Source organism: Carica papaya, chromosome 5 (assembly GCF_054855325.1).
Source record: "Carica papaya isolate Zhongbai chromosome 5, ASM5485532v1, whole genome shotgun sequence".
Taxonomy (NCBI): domain Eukaryota; kingdom Viridiplantae; phylum Streptophyta; class Magnoliopsida; order Brassicales; family Caricaceae; genus Carica; species Carica papaya.
Window position 1 is genome coordinate 12826917 of NC_142313.1, and position 17964 is coordinate 12844880.

Genomic DNA, 17964 nt, shown 5'->3' on the forward strand with positions numbered 1-17964 from the left:
CAACACGTCCTGGTGAAGGAATGTACATTAACTTGTGCGATGCTACCATACAATTGATAAACTCCTCTTAAAATAAAGTGAAGCGGATATGCTTTTCTAAACCTTTAACGTACAGAACGTGAAACGCGATTGTAGCAATGAAATCATATATTCTCTTCAAATTTCTTTGTTGAGAAAGATTTTCAAGTTTTTATTTTTAAAATAAAAATGGGATAACTCAAAACATAATAAAAATATAAACCCAAAATTAATACCGGTAACTAAATTAGGCATTAAATCAAACAAATTGTTTTAATCTATAAAAATTTAATGATTCAGTTTTAAATGTTAAATATTTCTTTCCAAAATAATTGCATGTTGTATATTTTATGGGCTTCAAGATATATCACTTAGACTGCCCATCAGTTGGGTAAATGGGCCCCTTTTCTTTAGAAATGCTTCGCGAATCATTTGTTTCTTTTAGAAAAGCAAATAAAATGATTATTATCAAGAGGTTCAAATAGGTATTTTCTCGTATAAGTGTGTATTCAAATTAGATTTTTACAGTTTATATGCATTTTTATTTTTATTTTATTTAAAAATTATTATATTGTTAATAATATACAACAATTTAATTATAAAATATGTGAATTTATAACTAAAAAATATATATATATATAGTTATGCAAAATAATTTATTTTTAAAACCATCTTTATGGTTTTGGCGGAGATTTCCATATTAAAAGCGCGCGACCGTGGAAATTCATTTGCCAGTCCGTCTGTAAAACACTCCCACTCCCCCAACTTTTTTTCTTTTGTCAGAAATCACGGCGTAACCTCGATTTTCTTCAAGTCGAGGAGGAAGTTGGAAGCACCATTCCGATTAAGGTGAGAAGCAAGTCAGGCTTCAAGATCAAGGTAAAGCTTTCAGTTCGATTGATCGATTTCCTTTTTCCTTTTTATCTAAATTCGATAAATCTGGAAAACAAACTCGATTATCGTTCTGTTATTACCGGTTTCCTTGCTCGAGCTGAAGCTTTTTGTGTTACTTATTGTACGATTATGCGGAACTAGTGATCTGGCGAACTCTGTTACTTCCATTTTGTGAATTTTTAGGGAAATGTGCCGACGATTGGAGTACATTCCTTATTTGATTATTATTTTAAAAATCCTACAATTGATTTCTCATTCAGTTTCGTGAATTTTAACACAAAAGGCTTTTACGGATTTGTTACGTTCGTGGAGGACAGTAATACTCTCACCAAGCCACGGTTTGCAATCTGCTTTTGTTTTATAAGATGCGTATTTCTTTCTTCTTTCTCGTAACGCGTATGTTTCTGGTGATCTTGCCATGAGAATGAATTTATTCCCCTTTTTCACAAACATATGGTTTTTATTTTCAAATGGAATGCTATGTATCAGTTACTAGGAACCTACCACAGCTTTATTGATGCAATTACGCGAGAAATCAATTTGGCTGGATTAATTTGGTTGGAAATGCTATTTCATGTAAGATTGGCTTTAGTTCATTTAGCAGTGAATTACTACTCCTAATTCTAATTTTAATAATGTTAACATATATAGTTAAAACATTATTTGTTGTATTTCAGATAACATTATTTCCATTTAAACTCATTTAAAGAAAAAAATTAAATTCCTAATCTTTAAGGTGGGAGTTGAATTTCTGTCAGCAAAAAAAAAAAAAAAAAAAAAAAAAATTCAAGGTGGGATGGTAACTCAAATTTTTATTATTTAATATTAATATGAAGACTACCGCTCTGTCAAGAATAATCAATTAATTTTTTATGTACAGAATTTATTTGAAAATTCCAATTACTTAAAAAATGACATCCTATAAAATTTCAAACAGAATTGAAAGAGAGCCTTCTAAATTTCTTAAGAAATTAATGAAAATTTGGCATGTATTATTTAGTTCCACTTAGAGATCTCTAGAATGTCAATTTTATTTTTATATAATTTTTATTATTTTCTAATTTAACTAAGTATAAAAATTCAAATAAAATTCTGCAAAATAATTTATTTATTCTACACATAACTTAAATAGGAGAATTAAAACTAATAATTATTAGGAATTGAATGTATAGAAATATAAATAAAGTATAAATTTTAGAACGAGAATAATATTATAAGTTTAATCTTAATTCCAGATGGATTTGAGGTTTTGGGTTTTAGCTGGTAATCTATTACAATAGGATTCAATATGAGAGCGAAGTTAATCAGGTTGTGAAGTAAATATGAAAATTGTAGATACTATGTTCGAAATTATTGAGATGAAGGAATGAGTAGGAATTGATAAAATATGAACTAACAATAGTTAGACTGAGGAAACATCAAAACCCATTAGCTCTTACGGTACTAGTTGAAGGGCGCAAGTGTTTAAGCATATTTGCTCCTTTCTTATTTTCTACTCGTATGTGTTCCCATATATTTATTGTGTCTGAACAAGAGCTGTATCGTCCATGAACATTGGTTGCCATTTTTTCAGCTTGTTAACCAATCGCTGAAATGGACGGTGAGGACACTGGACTTTTGAGGAAACGCATTAAACCAATTGTATGTTTCTCTTTCTCCTTCGTCCTTCCAGCCTCAGTACCAGTTACAGAGAAATCAACTTTGTGCCTGCTAAAATGCCCGTATCTGATCTCGTGATTTTAGATAGAAGAGAAGGAAGGGGAGGTAACGGATGAGCCAACTTTAAATATGGTAGAGAATGAAGAAACTGAGGCTGAGGCTACCGTTGTAGGTTCTGAGGAAATGGAACTTGCTATTGCCCAAATTCTTGACAAGATTGAGCGCTTCACTCAGCTGGTAGCTATGTCAACAATGTCCATAAAGTTTATGAGTTGATATTGAACGGATCATCTTTTTTTTTCTTTCTTCACGAGTAACTGAGAGATGGAGCTAGTTCCTACGTTGCAATTTGTATGGGTTCACGGAAGCGTAGGAAGCTTTTTCTGCTCATTGGTTCTTATATTTTGTAGTCTACTCATCTAGGTATCTGAGCTGCTAGAATCAGGGAAGACAATGTTCAAAGAACTAGGCAATTATTTTGAAGAGCAACTGATAACGTGAGTCATAAAAGAGCACTTGTAGAATTATAATTTACATAGTAGAGCTATTACTGGGTACGTGCTTTTTACATATATTTTGCATTGCAGGAGACATAAGGAACAAATGGAAAAATGGCAAGAGGAGATCAAAGAATTGCGCTTCCTTGATGCTTCGAATGAGGAGGCCAGTGCTATCTTGCATAATGCTCGTTATTTACTTCGGAACTCTCACATTGACATCTGAAGGTAATCCTCATTGATTGTTCCATCTTGTGCAATGGATATTAGCCAACTGTTCCATCTTGTGCTGTGCCCTAGATAAATGGAACTTTAGCTTTCTTAGGTTTTACTCCATGCGCAGCATATAATGGTCCAAATTTCTTAACTTTAACTCCCTAGGAAAGTATGGAATATGAGCCAGAGGAGAGCATCCTTAAAAAGCTATAAATGGGTGGCATAAATGGCTGTATGATAACTAGTGTTATACTAATACTTTTGCCATCAGTAGCCAGTTCAGCCAGGCTTTCAGGTTTGTGTAATAAGACCATTGAAGTTGTACGAAAAGAAAAAGGGCAAAAGGGTAACTTAGACAAGTGGGGAAACAAGAAATTGTAATGGGTTTTCCGTAATTCCCTTTTTCTGCTTATTCAACTTGTATCTATAGTAGTATAAAGAGTGTAACTGGTGGGAAAGAGCAATAACAGAAATTTGGATTCAGAATTCCTCAAGTTTGAACTCTCGTTCTCTCTCTTATTCTCGCACTCTTCTCTTTTCTGTCTCTATCTCTATGCTCTCTAGACAAGACAAGAGCTCATGAACAAAGCTCTTGACAGTTCGTGATGGCACATACACCTTAGATATGTTTTGAGCTTGCAGTTCACCACCTGAGTCCTGCCATTTGTTCGCAGATGATAGGATGTAGAATATGTGATGCTCATCCCTCGTAATTGAAACAAATCTTGCCAAAAATGCATCTGGGAAAATAGTCTTGATCATTGTCAATTTTAGCTGATAAACCATGCAACCTGAAAACAACATTCATAGATGTCTTTACCACTGTGATTGCCATATGTGATTGCTGCATAAGGATGAGTCAATGGCAGAAAGTAGACATTTTATGAGACGATCCACCATAACCAACACAGCCTCTCTTCTCCTTCAGTTTGTAAACCCTCAATTAAATTCATGGAAATACTTGTCCATGGTGCCTCTGGTACTGTGTTAGAAGTGGTGTTTAGGATGGTTGCCACATCATAAATCTGTTTGTGTTTAAATTTGAAAATTTTAAAGTAATGCTTCCTATCTTTTAGGAGTTTATTATTTTCTTATTTATCATGTGATCATGACCTATTTTTAGGATCATGAATTCAGTGGTTAGTTAATTTCAAATCTATATAATGTATGTTTTGAATTTAATGAAAAACTGAACTTCTCTATAAAGTTGTCTATGTTTTTCTGCTGCAACTTCGCTCTAACAATAATTGGTATCAGAACATCTTTTCTTAAGGGACCTGTAAGTGTTCTAGATTGATTTCAAGTGGCTGTCATGGATGCAGAATCCAGCTTCTCGTCGATCACTCCTCCCGTTTTTTACGGTGAAAATTATCAGATCTAGGCTATGAAGTCGAAGGTTTATCTAGATGCACTGCACCTCTGGGAAGCAGTAGAATATGACTACGTGATTCCTTTACTACCAAATAATTCCACAATGGCGCAGACCAAAATCATAAAAAAAAAAATATAAAGAAGTCGAAGGCAAAGGCTTGCCTATTTGCAGCAGTATCATAAACCATTTTTACCCAAGTCACATCGCTCAAATCAGCAAAAGCAATTTGGGATTATCTTAAATCAGAATATGAAGGTGATGAGAGAATCAAATGGATGCAAGTGTTGAATTTGATAAGAGATTTTGAACTACAAAAGATGAAGGAGTCGTAAACGATCAAAGAGTATTCTGACAGGCTTCTAAGCATCAGCAATAAAGTGAAATTGCTCAGTTCTAATCTACTCAACTCGAGAATAGTTGAAAAACTGCTAGTAACGGTGCCTGAAAAATTTGAGGCTACCATTACAACCTTAGGAAACGCAAGAGATTTGTCAAAAATCTCTCTTGCAGAACTCTTAAATGCTTTACAAGCACAAGAACATTGAAGGGTCATGAGATAGGAAGGACTAGTTGAGAGAGTTTTGCCTATGAAGCATCAAGACAATATGAAGAATAAAAAGAAGAAGGACAAGAAGACAAATATTGGTGGTGAAGCAGGCGTTAACAACAGTAAATGAAAAGGTGGAAATGCTGGTGGAAATCAGTCACCATGTCATCATTGTGGCAAAAAAGGCCTGTAATACTTTAAATTTAATTTTAATGTAATTTAAGATTTATTTATAAATATAATTTCTTAATTTTTTAATTTTTAATTTTAATTTAGAGTAAAAAAAGAAATAAAATTGATGGAGAATGAAATTGAAAGCAATTTTGGGGAAAATTGGTAAAAATTTCGATTATGCGAGTATTTTTGAAAGAAAAATCGGAAATCAGAGATCAAAACGCAATTTAGAAAAAAATAGTCACATAGGATGCCCGGTCAACTACCCCAACAAACCAAGACGCGCCACGTGGCAATGGACGCTGACGCGGTGCCACGCGGGGAACCACGCGGATGATCCGCATGCCTGCGATCAAACGGCCCAGGTCCGTTCCCGCGCGCACGGATGGCCTGGATGCGCTCCCTCCCAAACGCGATCGAATGGTTCAGATTGGATTGCGATGGACGGCACGGATTGGATCGCGATGAATGATCAAGATTCACTCCCTATTTAATCACGATCGGACGGTCCATATCAAACGCGATGGAGGGGCCAGATCAAAAGCAGACGGATATAAATAACTCCCATTCGCACCCAAATCCTAACCCTAGCTGCCAGCTCGCCGGAGAAGAAGACCTGGCCGCCGGGAAGGAGCCGCCGCATTGGAACCCTTTCCGATAGGCCAAAAAGGTAAAAAAAATTTCTTTTACTCGGAATTCAATTTTAAGTTCACCCATAGCCAAATCAGATCAAAAAGACTGGCCAATTGGCTGGAAAATGCCGGTGCAGCCCTGCGGCTTCGCCACGGAGAATTTCACAAAATGCCTCCGATGAGACCCTTCCCGATTCTCGTTCTGTGTAATTTTTTCACCGTTGTGATCACCGTGTCCTTCTCTACAGGTTGATCGGAACAAAACACCCAACCGTAACGTGAGCCGGAGTAGCCACCGCACCGGAAAGCCTCGCCGCCGGTGAGTTTCGATTTTTTGTATTTTTTCGGCCAACCAATGCTCTTTAACATGTTTTCTCGCAGGAATCGATGCAAAATCGGCCAAAAAAGGTCGACTCGAGGCGAACTGCCGCTGCTGTTGCCGGAGCACGGTGGAGCTGCCGTGTCGGAATTCCAAAATTGGCCAAATGGGCATTGGGACTAATTTTGGGTTTGTTTGGGACATTTGTAGGTACTATTAGCATGTTTTAATTCCCCAAAAAAAATTTAGAGAACTCGGGAATCGCCCGTAGGTGCAGTCGAACAGCTTAATTTTTCGGACATCAAATCGAGTAAGCACCTCTCATCCTATTTCTTATCATAAAAGTGAAGTTTAAATAAATAATAATATAGTATTTTAAGTGTGCATAATTAATTACGGATTAGTAATAGAGTCAGAAGCGAAAATTGTTCTCTATTGATTTCTGTTGATTTATTTTACAGTTTAAAAGTATGATAGTATTTGATTTATCAATTTTATTGTTTGAATGCATGTCTTGCTGCCTTACCGTTTAGTTGGAAAATTGAGATATGATTGTATTTTCTTATGCATGTTTGTTTGTTTGTGTGATTATGGTTGATTTGGAAAATGGAGACTAACGGAAAATGGGAAAGTTGTGTAGGAAGATGAATAGATGAAAACGACAGCCTTACTGGATATCACGGGAGATGGTGGACGGACCAAGTTCATAAAGAACTCTACCGTGAAGGTTCTCATACCGGATGGGATATGGAGACATGATAATTTGGTGTTCATACCGGACGGAGCATTGAGATTTAATAATTTGGCGCTCATACCAGACGGGGTACGTGGACAGCCCGTAATTGAGATTGTTAAGGGAAAGGGTTCGCGTGTAGCGGGGACATCTTTATGAACACCCATGGATACTAGTAAACTGGCGAAAAAGTGACAGTTATTGTTTAGTTTATTAACGATGTATATAGACTTGTGATATGTGCCATGTTGCTGATTTTACATGAAACTATTATCTGTATGATATTAATTGTCTGCATAGGTTATTTTTATGAATCCCACTACGGTAAGTGAACGGTAAATGATTTTATTTATGATAAACGAATTTATTTAAATTAAGTGCTCTATTAGTATGTTGATTTTATATCAACCTTTACTTATGTGTCGGTGATATACTGTGATATTCTTACTGGAGTAGTGTAGTTCATTCCTTATTTAATCATTTCAGATCAAGAGGACCAGGTTTCAGAGTCTGATCCGCAGGAATATTGCGAGTAGATGTTACATTTCTTTATTTCCCGTTTATTTCCTTATTCTTATGTTTTTTTTAAAAAAGTGAATTTCGTAATGTTATTTGGTACTTTAAATTATTTATGTACGAAATGTAAACGCTGAACATTTATTACGCTTCCGCATTTTAATTTTCTTTTATTTCTTTTAAATATTTTCGGAGTCGTTACAAGGCCACCCTCATTTTCGGTGTTGGAGAAGACCTGATGCAAAATGCTGTAAATGCAATTAAACCGGTCATCAAGTTGTAATTTGTAAAGTTAAGACTCAACAGCGTAACATGAAAGCGCAGGCTGTTGATCAGGAGGAGGACCAACTTTTTATTGCAACATGTTTCACAAGTTGTGAATCAAGTGAAAGCTGGCTTGTTGATAGTGGTTGTACAAACCACATGATATATGACAAAAATATTTTCAAAGAGCTAAGAAGTACAAAATCCACAAAAGTCAGAATTGGAAATGGAGATTACATCTCAGTCAAAGGAAAAGGAACGGTTTCAATCACAGGGTGTGTAGCTACATCACTAATTTCTGATATACTTTATGTTCTTAGCATTAATCAGAATTTGCTCACTGTCGGTCAGCTAATTGAGAAAGGTTTCAAAGTGTATTTTGAAGACAATCACTCTTTGATTAAAGATGCAACAAATCAGGACATATTTAAGATCAAAATGATGAAGAAAAGCTTTATGTGGATCCTATAAAGAAAGAAGAATCAGCTTATTCAGTAAAAGAAAGTGTGACTAAAATTTGGCACAAGAAGTTTGGTCATTACCATCATCAAGCAATGCTCAGGCTAAATTTGTAGCAAATGGTAAGGGATTTACTTGCTCTCGAAAGTGATTTGCCCCACTACAAAGCATGTCAATTTGGAAAGCAGCATAGGCATTCATTTCCAACATCAACTTGGAAAGCAACAAAAAAATTGCAGCTGATACACACTGATCTTGCAGGTCCAATGAGGATACCCTCTCTCAACGGTAGCTTATGTTACATTATATTTATTGATGATCTAATAAGAATGTGTTGAATTTTCTTTTTGAAATTTAAATATAAAGTTGTTAACCTATTCTGAAAGTTTAAAATAAAAGTAGAAAATGAAAATGGCAGCACAATCCAAACTTTGAAGTCAGATAATGGCACTGAGTACACATCATATCAATTTAATATTTTTTGTAATGAAGTAGGAATACAATATCAGTTAACAATACCGTACACTCCACAGTAAAATGGTGTTAGTGAAAGAAGGAATCGATTTATCATGGAAATGGCAAGATACATGTTGCATGACAAAGACTTAGCAAAGTTTTTTTGGGCAAAAGCTGCAAATACGACAGTTTTTCTCCAAAATACGCTTTCAACCATAGCAGTAAAAGATATAACACCATTTAAAGCATGGTTCGACTATAAACCCACAATGATCTTTCTAAAAGTATTTAGGAGTCTTTGTTTCACTTATGTTCCTCAAGTAAAATGCGATAAGCTGGATAGAATATCAATACCTAGAATTTTTGTTGGTTAGAGCACCGTTTCAAAAGCTTATAAGATCTTTCATTCTCAAACAAAAAAGACAACCATAAGCCGAGATGTATACTTTATGGACAGTGAAAAGTGGAATTGGTCCAAAAACAAGAACTCTCATCCAATCTCAACTGAGATAAAGATCTATTGTCCCATCCAAAAAAGGTACAAACATGGTGTAGATGAATGGGAGGATGAAGCTGTAGATGATGTTCCAATTAGAGGCACTCTTTTACTCTCTGATATATATCAGAGTTGTAATATAGCTATGTGTGAGCCAGCACGTGTTAATGAAGCAAAACTAAATAAAAAATGGATGGTTGCAATGAAGGAAGAGTTGTACATGATCGAGAAAAATAATACATAGCAGATTGTTGACGGACCTCCAGATAGAAAAATCATTTGAGTGAAATGGGTTTTCAAAACCAAACTCAATGCTGATGGCTCCATCAACAAGCAGAAGGCGAGGCTTGTGGTCAAAGGTTATGCCCAGATTTTCGGAGTGGACTACTCAGACACATTTGCACTAGTTGCCAGGCTAGACACCATTAGGTTGCTGCTTGCTGTTGCAGCACAAAAGGGCTAGAAAGTGTACCAGCTCGATGTTAAATCAGCATTTTTAATTGGTCTTTTGCAAGAAGAAATCGATGTTGAGCAACCAGAAGGCTTTGTGAAAAAAAGTGAAGAAGAAAAAGTTTTTCTTCTCAAGAAGGCTCTCTATGACTTGAAACAAGCTCCAAGAGTCTGGTACAACAGAATTGATGATCATCTGCTAAGTTTAGACTTTGAAAAAAGTCTATTTGAGTCTATCCTTTATGTCAAGTAATCTGATGTTAATATTCTTGTTATCTCTTTTTACTTGGATGATCTTTTGGCGACTGGGAACAATGCAACTTAATTGATGAATTTAAGTTGGAAATGATGAAAGTTTTTGAGATGACTGATCTTAAATTGATGACTTATTTTCTCGGAATGGAGATCAAGCAAAGTCAAGATAAAATTTTCATTTGTCAAAAGAAGTATGCACAGGAAAATCTCAAGAAATTCTATATGGAAGATAATAAGTCAATGAACACTCCTATGTCAAAAGGAAAGGCTAAGCAAGGAAGATAGAACTGAGAAAGTGGATGAGGCACACTTTAGATGTCTGATTGGGTGCCTGATGTATCTTACAGCGACAAGGCTTGATATCTTGGTTGCTGTGAGTATTTTATCTCGGTTCATGCATTGTGCAAGTGAAATGCACCTGAAAGCTGCTAAAAGGGTGATTAGATATATCAAAGGTACAATCAACTTTTGCATTAAGTTCAAGAAAACCAATGAGTTCAAGCTATTTGGTTTTTCCAATAGTAATTGGGCAGGATCTATTGATGATATGAAAAGTACCTCTGGGTATTGTTTTAGGTTTGGATCAGGAGTTTTTTTATAGAGTTCGAAAAAACAAGAAATAGTAGCTCAATCTACTGGTGAAGCATAATTTATTGCTGCAACTGTTGCTGTAAATCAAGCCTTGTGGCTGAAAAAAATATTGAGTGATCTTCATCTAGAGTAGAAGGAAGATACACAGATCTTGGTTGATAATTAAGCTGCAATAGCTATCTCTCACAATCCAGTTTTCCACGGCAAAATTAAACATTTCAACATCAAGTTATTTTTCTTAAGGGAAGTGCAAAAGAATGATTTTGTCACCTTAGTTTATTGCAAAACTGATGATCAAGTAGCAGATGTATTTACCAAATCTCTGCCAGTTAGTAAATTTGAAACAATCAGAAAGAAACTTAGAGTTTGCAGCATCTAAACAAAGAGAAGTGTTAGAAGTGGTGTTTAGGATGGCTACCACATCAGTAAATCTGTTTGTGTTTAAATTTGAAAATTTCAAAGTAGTGCTTCCTATCTTTTAGGAGTTTATTATTTTCTAATTTATCATGTGATTATGGCCTATTTTTAGGATCATGAATTTAGTGGTTAGTTAATTTCAAATCTATATAATGTATGTTTTGAATTCAATGAAAAACTGAACTTCTCCATAAAGTTGTCTCTGTTTTTCTACTACAACTTCACTCTAACAACATACTGGCATTGCCTGCAACAATCCTGGATAAGCTACTAATTCATATTTGCATTTCTTAGAAATATCAAATTGGCATATCAAGTTCCAAGGATCCTTCTCCTTTCCAATAAAAAGAGCACGCAGCTCTTTTAAAAGTAGCTCGTACTCCTGGTTTAGGAGACTCATGAAATTCTTTTAATAAATTAGACCTCAACTTTGGATCACAGCTAACCACCAAATTATATTTCCTACATGAATATCTTCATGCTAGTTAAAAGGGGAACTAGTGAGTTTTCCATCCTTCAATGGGTTGGATGAGATCTTATGTGGCAGGATCTTTTCTCCAAATATCCTTGATCTCTTGCATCAGTGTTATGTGGACAGGAGTTATAAATTATGCTGTTAGAAGCTACGACAAGGCATTTTCTGCAGCATTCTCCTTACCTATTTTGCACCCAATTTCATAATCTAATTCCGTAAGTTGAAGTGACCTCCTTAATTGACTACTCCCATCCTTTGTTCAAGTATTTAAGACTATGATGATTCCCACTGATTATAAACTTACTGCCCACAAGGTACTGCTGCCATTTGGATACTGCAATACAATTGGAAGCAACTCCTTCTCATCTACTGACAGTAGTTAGTTCTTAGGAGAAAGACTTGCTGAGGAAAGCACTAGAATGCCCTTTTCCGACAAATATACTCCAATACTTCTTGACATGCATCTGTTTCCACTATGATTTGAGCGTATTGGCTAGTATCAGGTTAATAAAAAATTGCAGATTCTAGCTAAACCACTAACCGAGATGCTAAAGATTTACAGGTTATAGCAGCAAGATGGGAAGTTCAGTCATTTGAAGTGTTTAAAACTGTTCTTACTCAGGCAGTTGTCTTGGCTTTACCAATTTATAGTGAATTGGTTTTAAGGCCATGTTTTTAATTAGACAGTGGATGTATCATCATAGGTTGGGAGGGAGGATCACTTTATTGGGTGGGTCGTCTGTTGATTGTAGGTATTAGTGACTCTTCTTATTCTAAGGTTTCGTGAACAAAAAGATTGTATTGGATGTGATAGGCAGTAAGAGTAAGGTTGATGATACACCATGATTAGTACATCTTTCTGTATCCGAGCTAATGCATATACATGATGGACATTTGAAGGGAGTTAGGCTCTCACTAGTGCTTCCAGATATGGTTTTAAACTAGCCCAGAAATGGGTTAGTTGGTGTGCATTTGGTAATGAAACTTAAACAAGACAATAAAAAAATTATCAAAATATTCTTACTGAGAACCAATCTGCCCTAAATTTGTAAGTTCGACAATTGGGTCATAATGGGGTGTCTCTCCAAATCTAACATTCAAATATACCAAGTAGTATCCCCACCTAGACCACTTCTTGCTCAACCTACTTTTCAGCAATTTTTACTTTCTTCAGCATCAAAATATTTTTGAGCCTTCTACACCTAAACCTTAAGGTTTTCTCCATCAAACCACGAAAATTCCTGCTTAGGTTTATGCAATCTAAAATATCCGTATTGTTGTTTTAGTTTGACTCTATACTGAGTTGCTCTCTTCCTGCAAGGCAATTCCTCTTGAGACTCCTCGACCTCATTGCCATTCTAGGCCCCTTTGTGGTTACCATTTTGATTTTTGTGTTATTTCATTCATATTGTCTCTTCTTTTCTGGGTAAATCGGTCTGACCCTTTCTCTAGTCCTTCCAGTTGTCAAAGAACTCATCCAATTGCCTATACTTTTGTAATTTTGTATTTTCAGAGACCATTGGTCCTCTACTGCTGCCCAAACAAGGTATAGGGGAAAATTTTATTAGAAAAGAAATACGGAGAGAGATAGAAAATACAGATAGAGGTTGGAAAATTTTTGTACATTCATCTATACTGTTACTACTAGGAATACCTTGAGATTGAGAATCCGTAACTTAAGAACAAAAATTACTTCCTAATTATGCATGTTAGGGCTAATATACGAATTAAAAGTAAGAATTGACGATGAAGTTATAGCTTAAAAACAAAAAAATATGTTCTAATTATGCATTTTATGACTACTATAAAATTAGAAGTAGGAATTGATAAGAAATTGGATAGGAATTGCACCAATAGGAACATTAGGTTCTTAAGTTACACTTACCACAATCCCAACCTGAATCCTTGATATTAGGAACTCAGTTCCTAGGTTTTATTAGTGGTATTTCCGTTGTTGCTGACTAAAGCTATTTTCTTCCTCCAACGAGGATCATAATCCACATGTCATTCCCCCTCTTGATTCTTTGCAGAACCTCAATTTGTTGAAACTAACCACTAAAATGAATTCTAAATACACTAAAGTTTTCACAATATGCTTCTTTCTACCTGCTTAGCTTCACAATATGCTTCTTTCTACCTGCTTAGCTTGAATTTCCTCAATTGACCCTGAAATAAGTTCAAATAAGCAGCCAAATGACTCAATGAAAAGCTGCTCGTTGGTTTTCAGCCTTGGCCTTGAATCTATTTTATGCAGAAATTATCAAATTCTAAAACTAATATTTCAGCGTCAGTGTAACCTAAACGTGGAAGTTGATTCACATGTTGATGTGCAGGTTTTTCTATGCCATTCTTTCACGTGGTTATCAAACGGAACAACTGCCTTCTTCATTTTGGAGATTTTCAAGATACAAGACAGAATAATTTGGCTTTTCAGGTTTCAAGCATTCCTGCTTGAATCGCACATTGCTTCTCTCAAATATAAAAGGAAAGAACAAAAGAAGAATTTGAATTAGTTTCTAGTAGAACTTTTACAAAGATGAACCAGAAACAAAGTCATAGTAAAGCTCTGATGGTATATGTTAGCCACGTTTATGTTAGAGATATATATACCCTTTCTTTTCTCGAAGGGGAGATAAACCTTCATTTTGGATATGCATTAGAGATATGCCCTCTCCTCACATGTTCTCATCACATACATTTTTGAAGTTTACTCGAAGATATCAAATTTTATTTGGAATTACTCTTTTGAGCTCAATTATAGTGCTCTAAAAGGATTATATCCTATATATTTATTCACAGAGAGTTCATGTTAAATACACACTCATTATTTGCATTTAGCAATAAATATATCAATTCAAATTAATGATAATGTATCAAAATGTAGATTTAGTTGCACTCTTTGATGTTGAGGCAGTGGTTTATGCTAACAAAGAAACTACGTAGCATAAACTTTTAAGGGCTGTGTATGGATGGTGGAGATGGAGGGAATGAAAAGAAAGAAAGAAAAAAAAAAAAAGAAATTAAATGAGGAAATGAAGGAAATTTTTTATTTTAATCTTCCGGTTTCCTCCGCTCTTTTATAATTTGAATTTGAAATTTTCATAATTTTTTTGAGTAAATTTGAAGGAAAACGAATGTGACTTCTCACAGTGACCTTAATAGCAAGAAGATCTATCAAGTTGTTGTCAGGTGCCTGCTCCACCTCCTCTGTATTTTGATTTAGCACTAAATCGTTTATCATTATGAATTGAACTATTATTATTCAATCTTTACATCATGTTATCTTCGTATTAATCCATATATGTGACATAATAAAATTAATCTTACCAACTGATGTCGGTGTAGGTGTAGTAGGAATCTCATAGATGCCTGTTTAAAGTCTGAACGTAATTCATAGGTTTTGAAATTCCAAAAGATTAATTCATTATTTAATTAGCGAATGCAATAACTTGACTCGCATAGCCATTCAATTCTCACAATGTGACCCCATGTGTATATATAAATATGTTGGGTGTTGGAGAGCTAACAGAAGATGTCACTACCCATGTGCCACGTTCATGGGCCTCCCTCAAGACATGGCTTAACATATGGTGTACTCTAAACTTAGACTTTTAGTATAATATATTAATACAAATATGAAAGCTGACTTAACATATAGCACCCTAAACATGACTTGGGATTTAACATTAATACAAAATATAAAAGCTGACCTATATGATGAGCTGATACCTTATCTTTAATGATTAATAAGTCTTATTCTTTTATTTTAAATTAGTATTTCTTGACAAACAAGGCGTAAGGTACTACCAAATACACAGTGATTGCATGTAGTTGCAATCATAAAAATAGTATCTATATGTATAGAATAAAGTTGACTTTAATTTTCAGTTACAGAATCTTCTATCCGTTTGTTTGGTCTAGCCAGCCATAGAAAACTACGTTTTAGATGGTAGTATAATATGCGTTAATTTTCTAGCTTGTAAAAAATACAACTGGATTTGGTAATAGTTTAATTGCATGTTTGGCAACTTGCATGTCAGAATGTACTATTACGTACCACGGAGGTGCTTCAGCTAAAGTCTAAAAAGAGCAACCACTTATCATTTATATAAGTTTATGAAGTTTGATTTAAGTTAAACTTCTGTAAATTAATGGCACAGTAGTTAAATCAAACCAAAAAAAAAAAAAAATTCTTATTCGCAGTTTATTTTTAAACCATTAGTTTTAATGAAAAAACTATAAAACCTTAATGTTTAAGGAATAATAGTTTTCAAAAATATAATGTAATGACTTTAAAGTAATTTCAAATAATTTTAAAAAAAAAAATTAATTTGCACTAACATAACAAAAGAAAAAGAATACAAGTAGATCTGTCATCTTTCTTATTTTTGGTTTTCACATACCACATCAAATTAATGAGAATGATTAATTTGTCATTTTCTTACTTGAATGGAAAACGAAATGGTGTTTGTTCCTCCTTTTTCCATAAGCAGGTGTGATCCTACATTAATCCTGTTCTTTTGAGGGTATCATTGTCTATATAGCTATTTATATTTATAAATTTTAACTAAAAATTAGCCCTTCAACCGTATGATACAATCATCTATACATTTTTTTTGGCATCGGATACTTTAAGGTTTGTTCGGATGGTCAGATTGTGTTTTGAGTTCTGTTTGAGAACTTTTTCACTAATTGATTTTGCAGAGCAATTTTAAAGGTAAATTTCTCGTATAATGTGTAATATTAATTAAAATTCAAACTATACTGTTTTTTCTTTCCAAAGTTCTCCTTACCGTAATAATAATATTTTTAATGGATTAAAAGAAGTTAAGACCGCCGCCATTGGAGCACATGGTATTGGTTGTTGGAGGTGGGGAGATGAAATTCTCAGTCAACGTTAATTGTTCAGGGAGAGTACCGCAATTTCCATAATCAATATTTTATAAGCTCACCAAATCCTTAGGAGCTACTATATAAAGGCTAGAACACGAGAGTAGGTTGTGTTAACCCTTCAAGTTTAGCTTCTTATCTTGGGTTAAAAGGGTTTTTTTTCCAAAAAGAAAGGCATAGAAAAAATGAGTAGACTTTTTTGTTTAACTAGTTTGATATTGCTTTTAGGTATCTTTTCAACTGAACTTGGCTCAGTCTCAGCGGCTTGGCTGAAAGCCCATGCAACTTTCTATGGCGGAAGTGATGCTTCCGGTACAATGGGTAAGCACCCATGTCCATTTTCCTCCCCTCTTTACCTTCTTTAACATGATTATAATTTTATTAATTGTATTGTTTTTTGGACTGATGTTGGGATTTTTCAGGTGGTGCATGTGGTTATGGCAATCTGTACACAGATGGCTACGGAATCAAATCAGCAGCACTGAGCACAGCTTTGTTCAACGACGGCAAGGCATGTGGTGGGTGCTATCAGATATTCTGTGATGCAACCAAAGTTCCTCAATGGTGTCTGAAGGGAAAATCCATTACCATCACCGCTACAAATTTCTGCCCACCAAATTACAATCTCCCAAGTGATAATGGAGGGTGGTGCAATCCCCCTAGACCTCACTTTGACATGTCTCAGCCAGCGTTCGAGACCATAGCCAAGTACAGAGCTGGAATTGTACCAATCCTATACAGAAAGTAAATATAACCATACCATAAGTACATCCATTTTTTACTTTTTCTTTAGGAGTATGATTAAACGAGGGTTGTTTTGTGGTGTATAACAGGGTTGGATGCAGAAGAAGTGGAGGAATCAGATTTACCATAAACGGAAGGAATTATTTTGAGCTGGTTTTGATATCAAATGTAGGGGGAGCTGGAGAGATTTCCAAAGTTTGGATAAGAGGATCAAAATCAAATAAATGGGAGGTTATGTCAAGAAACTGGGGAGCAAACTGGCAGAGTCTGAGTTATTTGAACGGCCAGAGTTTGTCTTTCAGGCTCCAAGCTAGCAATGGCGGGATTCGTACAGCTCTCAATGTGGCGCCTAAGAATTGGCAGTTTGGACAATCCTTCAAATCCAATGTCCAATTCTAAATCATTTTCCTGGATCCAAAACAAAATAGCTCCAATCATTGTCTTCTTTGAGAAAAATTTACTCTCTTCCCTTTGTTCTTGTTGGTTAAGTCTTTCAGTGTATTTTAAAGGTGGTGGTGTTTGGGTTGTGGCTTAGCGTCCTGCAGAGAAGCCCACCTAAATTTGTATTTGCCTCCTCTTTTTATGTTTATGGGGGCAGAAAGTTGCATGTAACAAGTCCATTACGATGTCGTATAATCAAATTATTATATATTTTTAATTTTATTTTCATTCGCCATTGACCATAGAATTTAAAGATAAACTAATTAACTGTACATGCAAAAAGAGTACGAAAAATTAATCAAACCCAAATAAAAAGCTTTTGTAAATTTCAAAAATGTTCCAAATTTTCTTTTAGGAATAAAAAGCAAGAGAGGTAGTCAAATGACCGTGGTTGTGACCTTAGAGATACTATTTTCTATAATGAATATAGTTTGATATGGTATATTACT

General features: G+C 34.9%; 2 protein-coding genes across 8 annotated transcripts; both read left to right on the plus strand.

The window, feature by feature from the left end:
• The first annotated feature begins 685 nt into the window (after positions 1–685).
• LOC110814184 (knotted 1-binding protein) lies at positions 686–14083 on the plus strand. 7 transcript variants are annotated; one of them, XM_088220611.1, is made up of 7 exons: positions 688–897; positions 1402–1488; positions 2486–2553; positions 2656–2808; positions 2995–3068; positions 3159–3296; positions 6969–7438. In XM_088220611.1, exons 3-6 carry the CDS (start codon positions 2506–2508, stop codon positions 3292–3294), a joined length of 411 nt encoding a protein of 136 aa, XP_088076737.1. In that variant the 5' UTR covers positions 688–897; positions 1402–1488; positions 2486–2505; the 3' UTR covers positions 3295–3296; positions 6969–7438. The 7 variants fall into 7 exon arrangements, with proteins under 7 accessions (XP_021897258.1, XP_088076735.1, XP_088076736.1 ...); XM_022041566.2 differs by lacking the exons at positions 1402–1488; positions 6969–7438 and adding an exon at positions 13774–14083 and having other exon boundaries at positions 686–897; XM_088220609.1 differs by lacking the exons at positions 1402–1488; positions 6969–7438 and adding an exon at positions 7548–7724 and having other exon boundaries at positions 686–897.
• Positions 14084–16431: 2348 nt separating this feature from the next.
• On the plus strand, positions 16432–17724 carry EXPA17 (expansin A17). Its single transcript, XM_022041569.2, has 3 exons — positions 16432–16651; positions 16753–17074; positions 17164–17724. Exons 1-3 carry the CDS (start codon positions 16516–16518, stop codon positions 17471–17473), a joined length of 768 nt encoding a protein of 255 aa, XP_021897261.1. The 5' UTR covers positions 16432–16515; the 3' UTR covers positions 17474–17724.
• Positions 17725–17964: the final 240 nt, after the last annotated feature.

Bases quoted from the DNA above. Each gene is read 5' to 3' on its own strand.
- EXPA17 (XM_022041569.2), top strand. From the start codon at position 16,516: ATGAGTAGACTTTTTTGTTTAACTAGTTTGATATTGCTTTTAGGTATC. The intron at 16,652-16,752 runs GTAAGCACCCAT...GGGATTTTTCAG, and splicing joins TGATGCTTCCGGTACAATGG to GTGGTGCATGTGGTTATGGC. The intron at 17,075-17,163 runs GTAAATATAACC...GGTGTATAACAG, and splicing joins GTACCAATCCTATACAGAAA to GGTTGGATGCAGAAGAAGTG.
- LOC110814184 (XM_022041566.2), top strand. From the start codon at position 2,506: ATGGACGGTGAGGACACTGGACTTTTGAGGAAACGCATTAAACCAATT. The intron at 2,554-2,655 runs GTATGTTTCTCT...TCGTGATTTTAG, and splicing joins GGAAACGCATTAAACCAATT to ATAGAAGAGAAGGAAGGGGA. The intron at 3,069-3,158 runs GTGAGTCATAAA...TTTGCATTGCAG, and splicing joins TTTGAAGAGCAACTGATAAC to GAGACATAAGGAACAAATGG.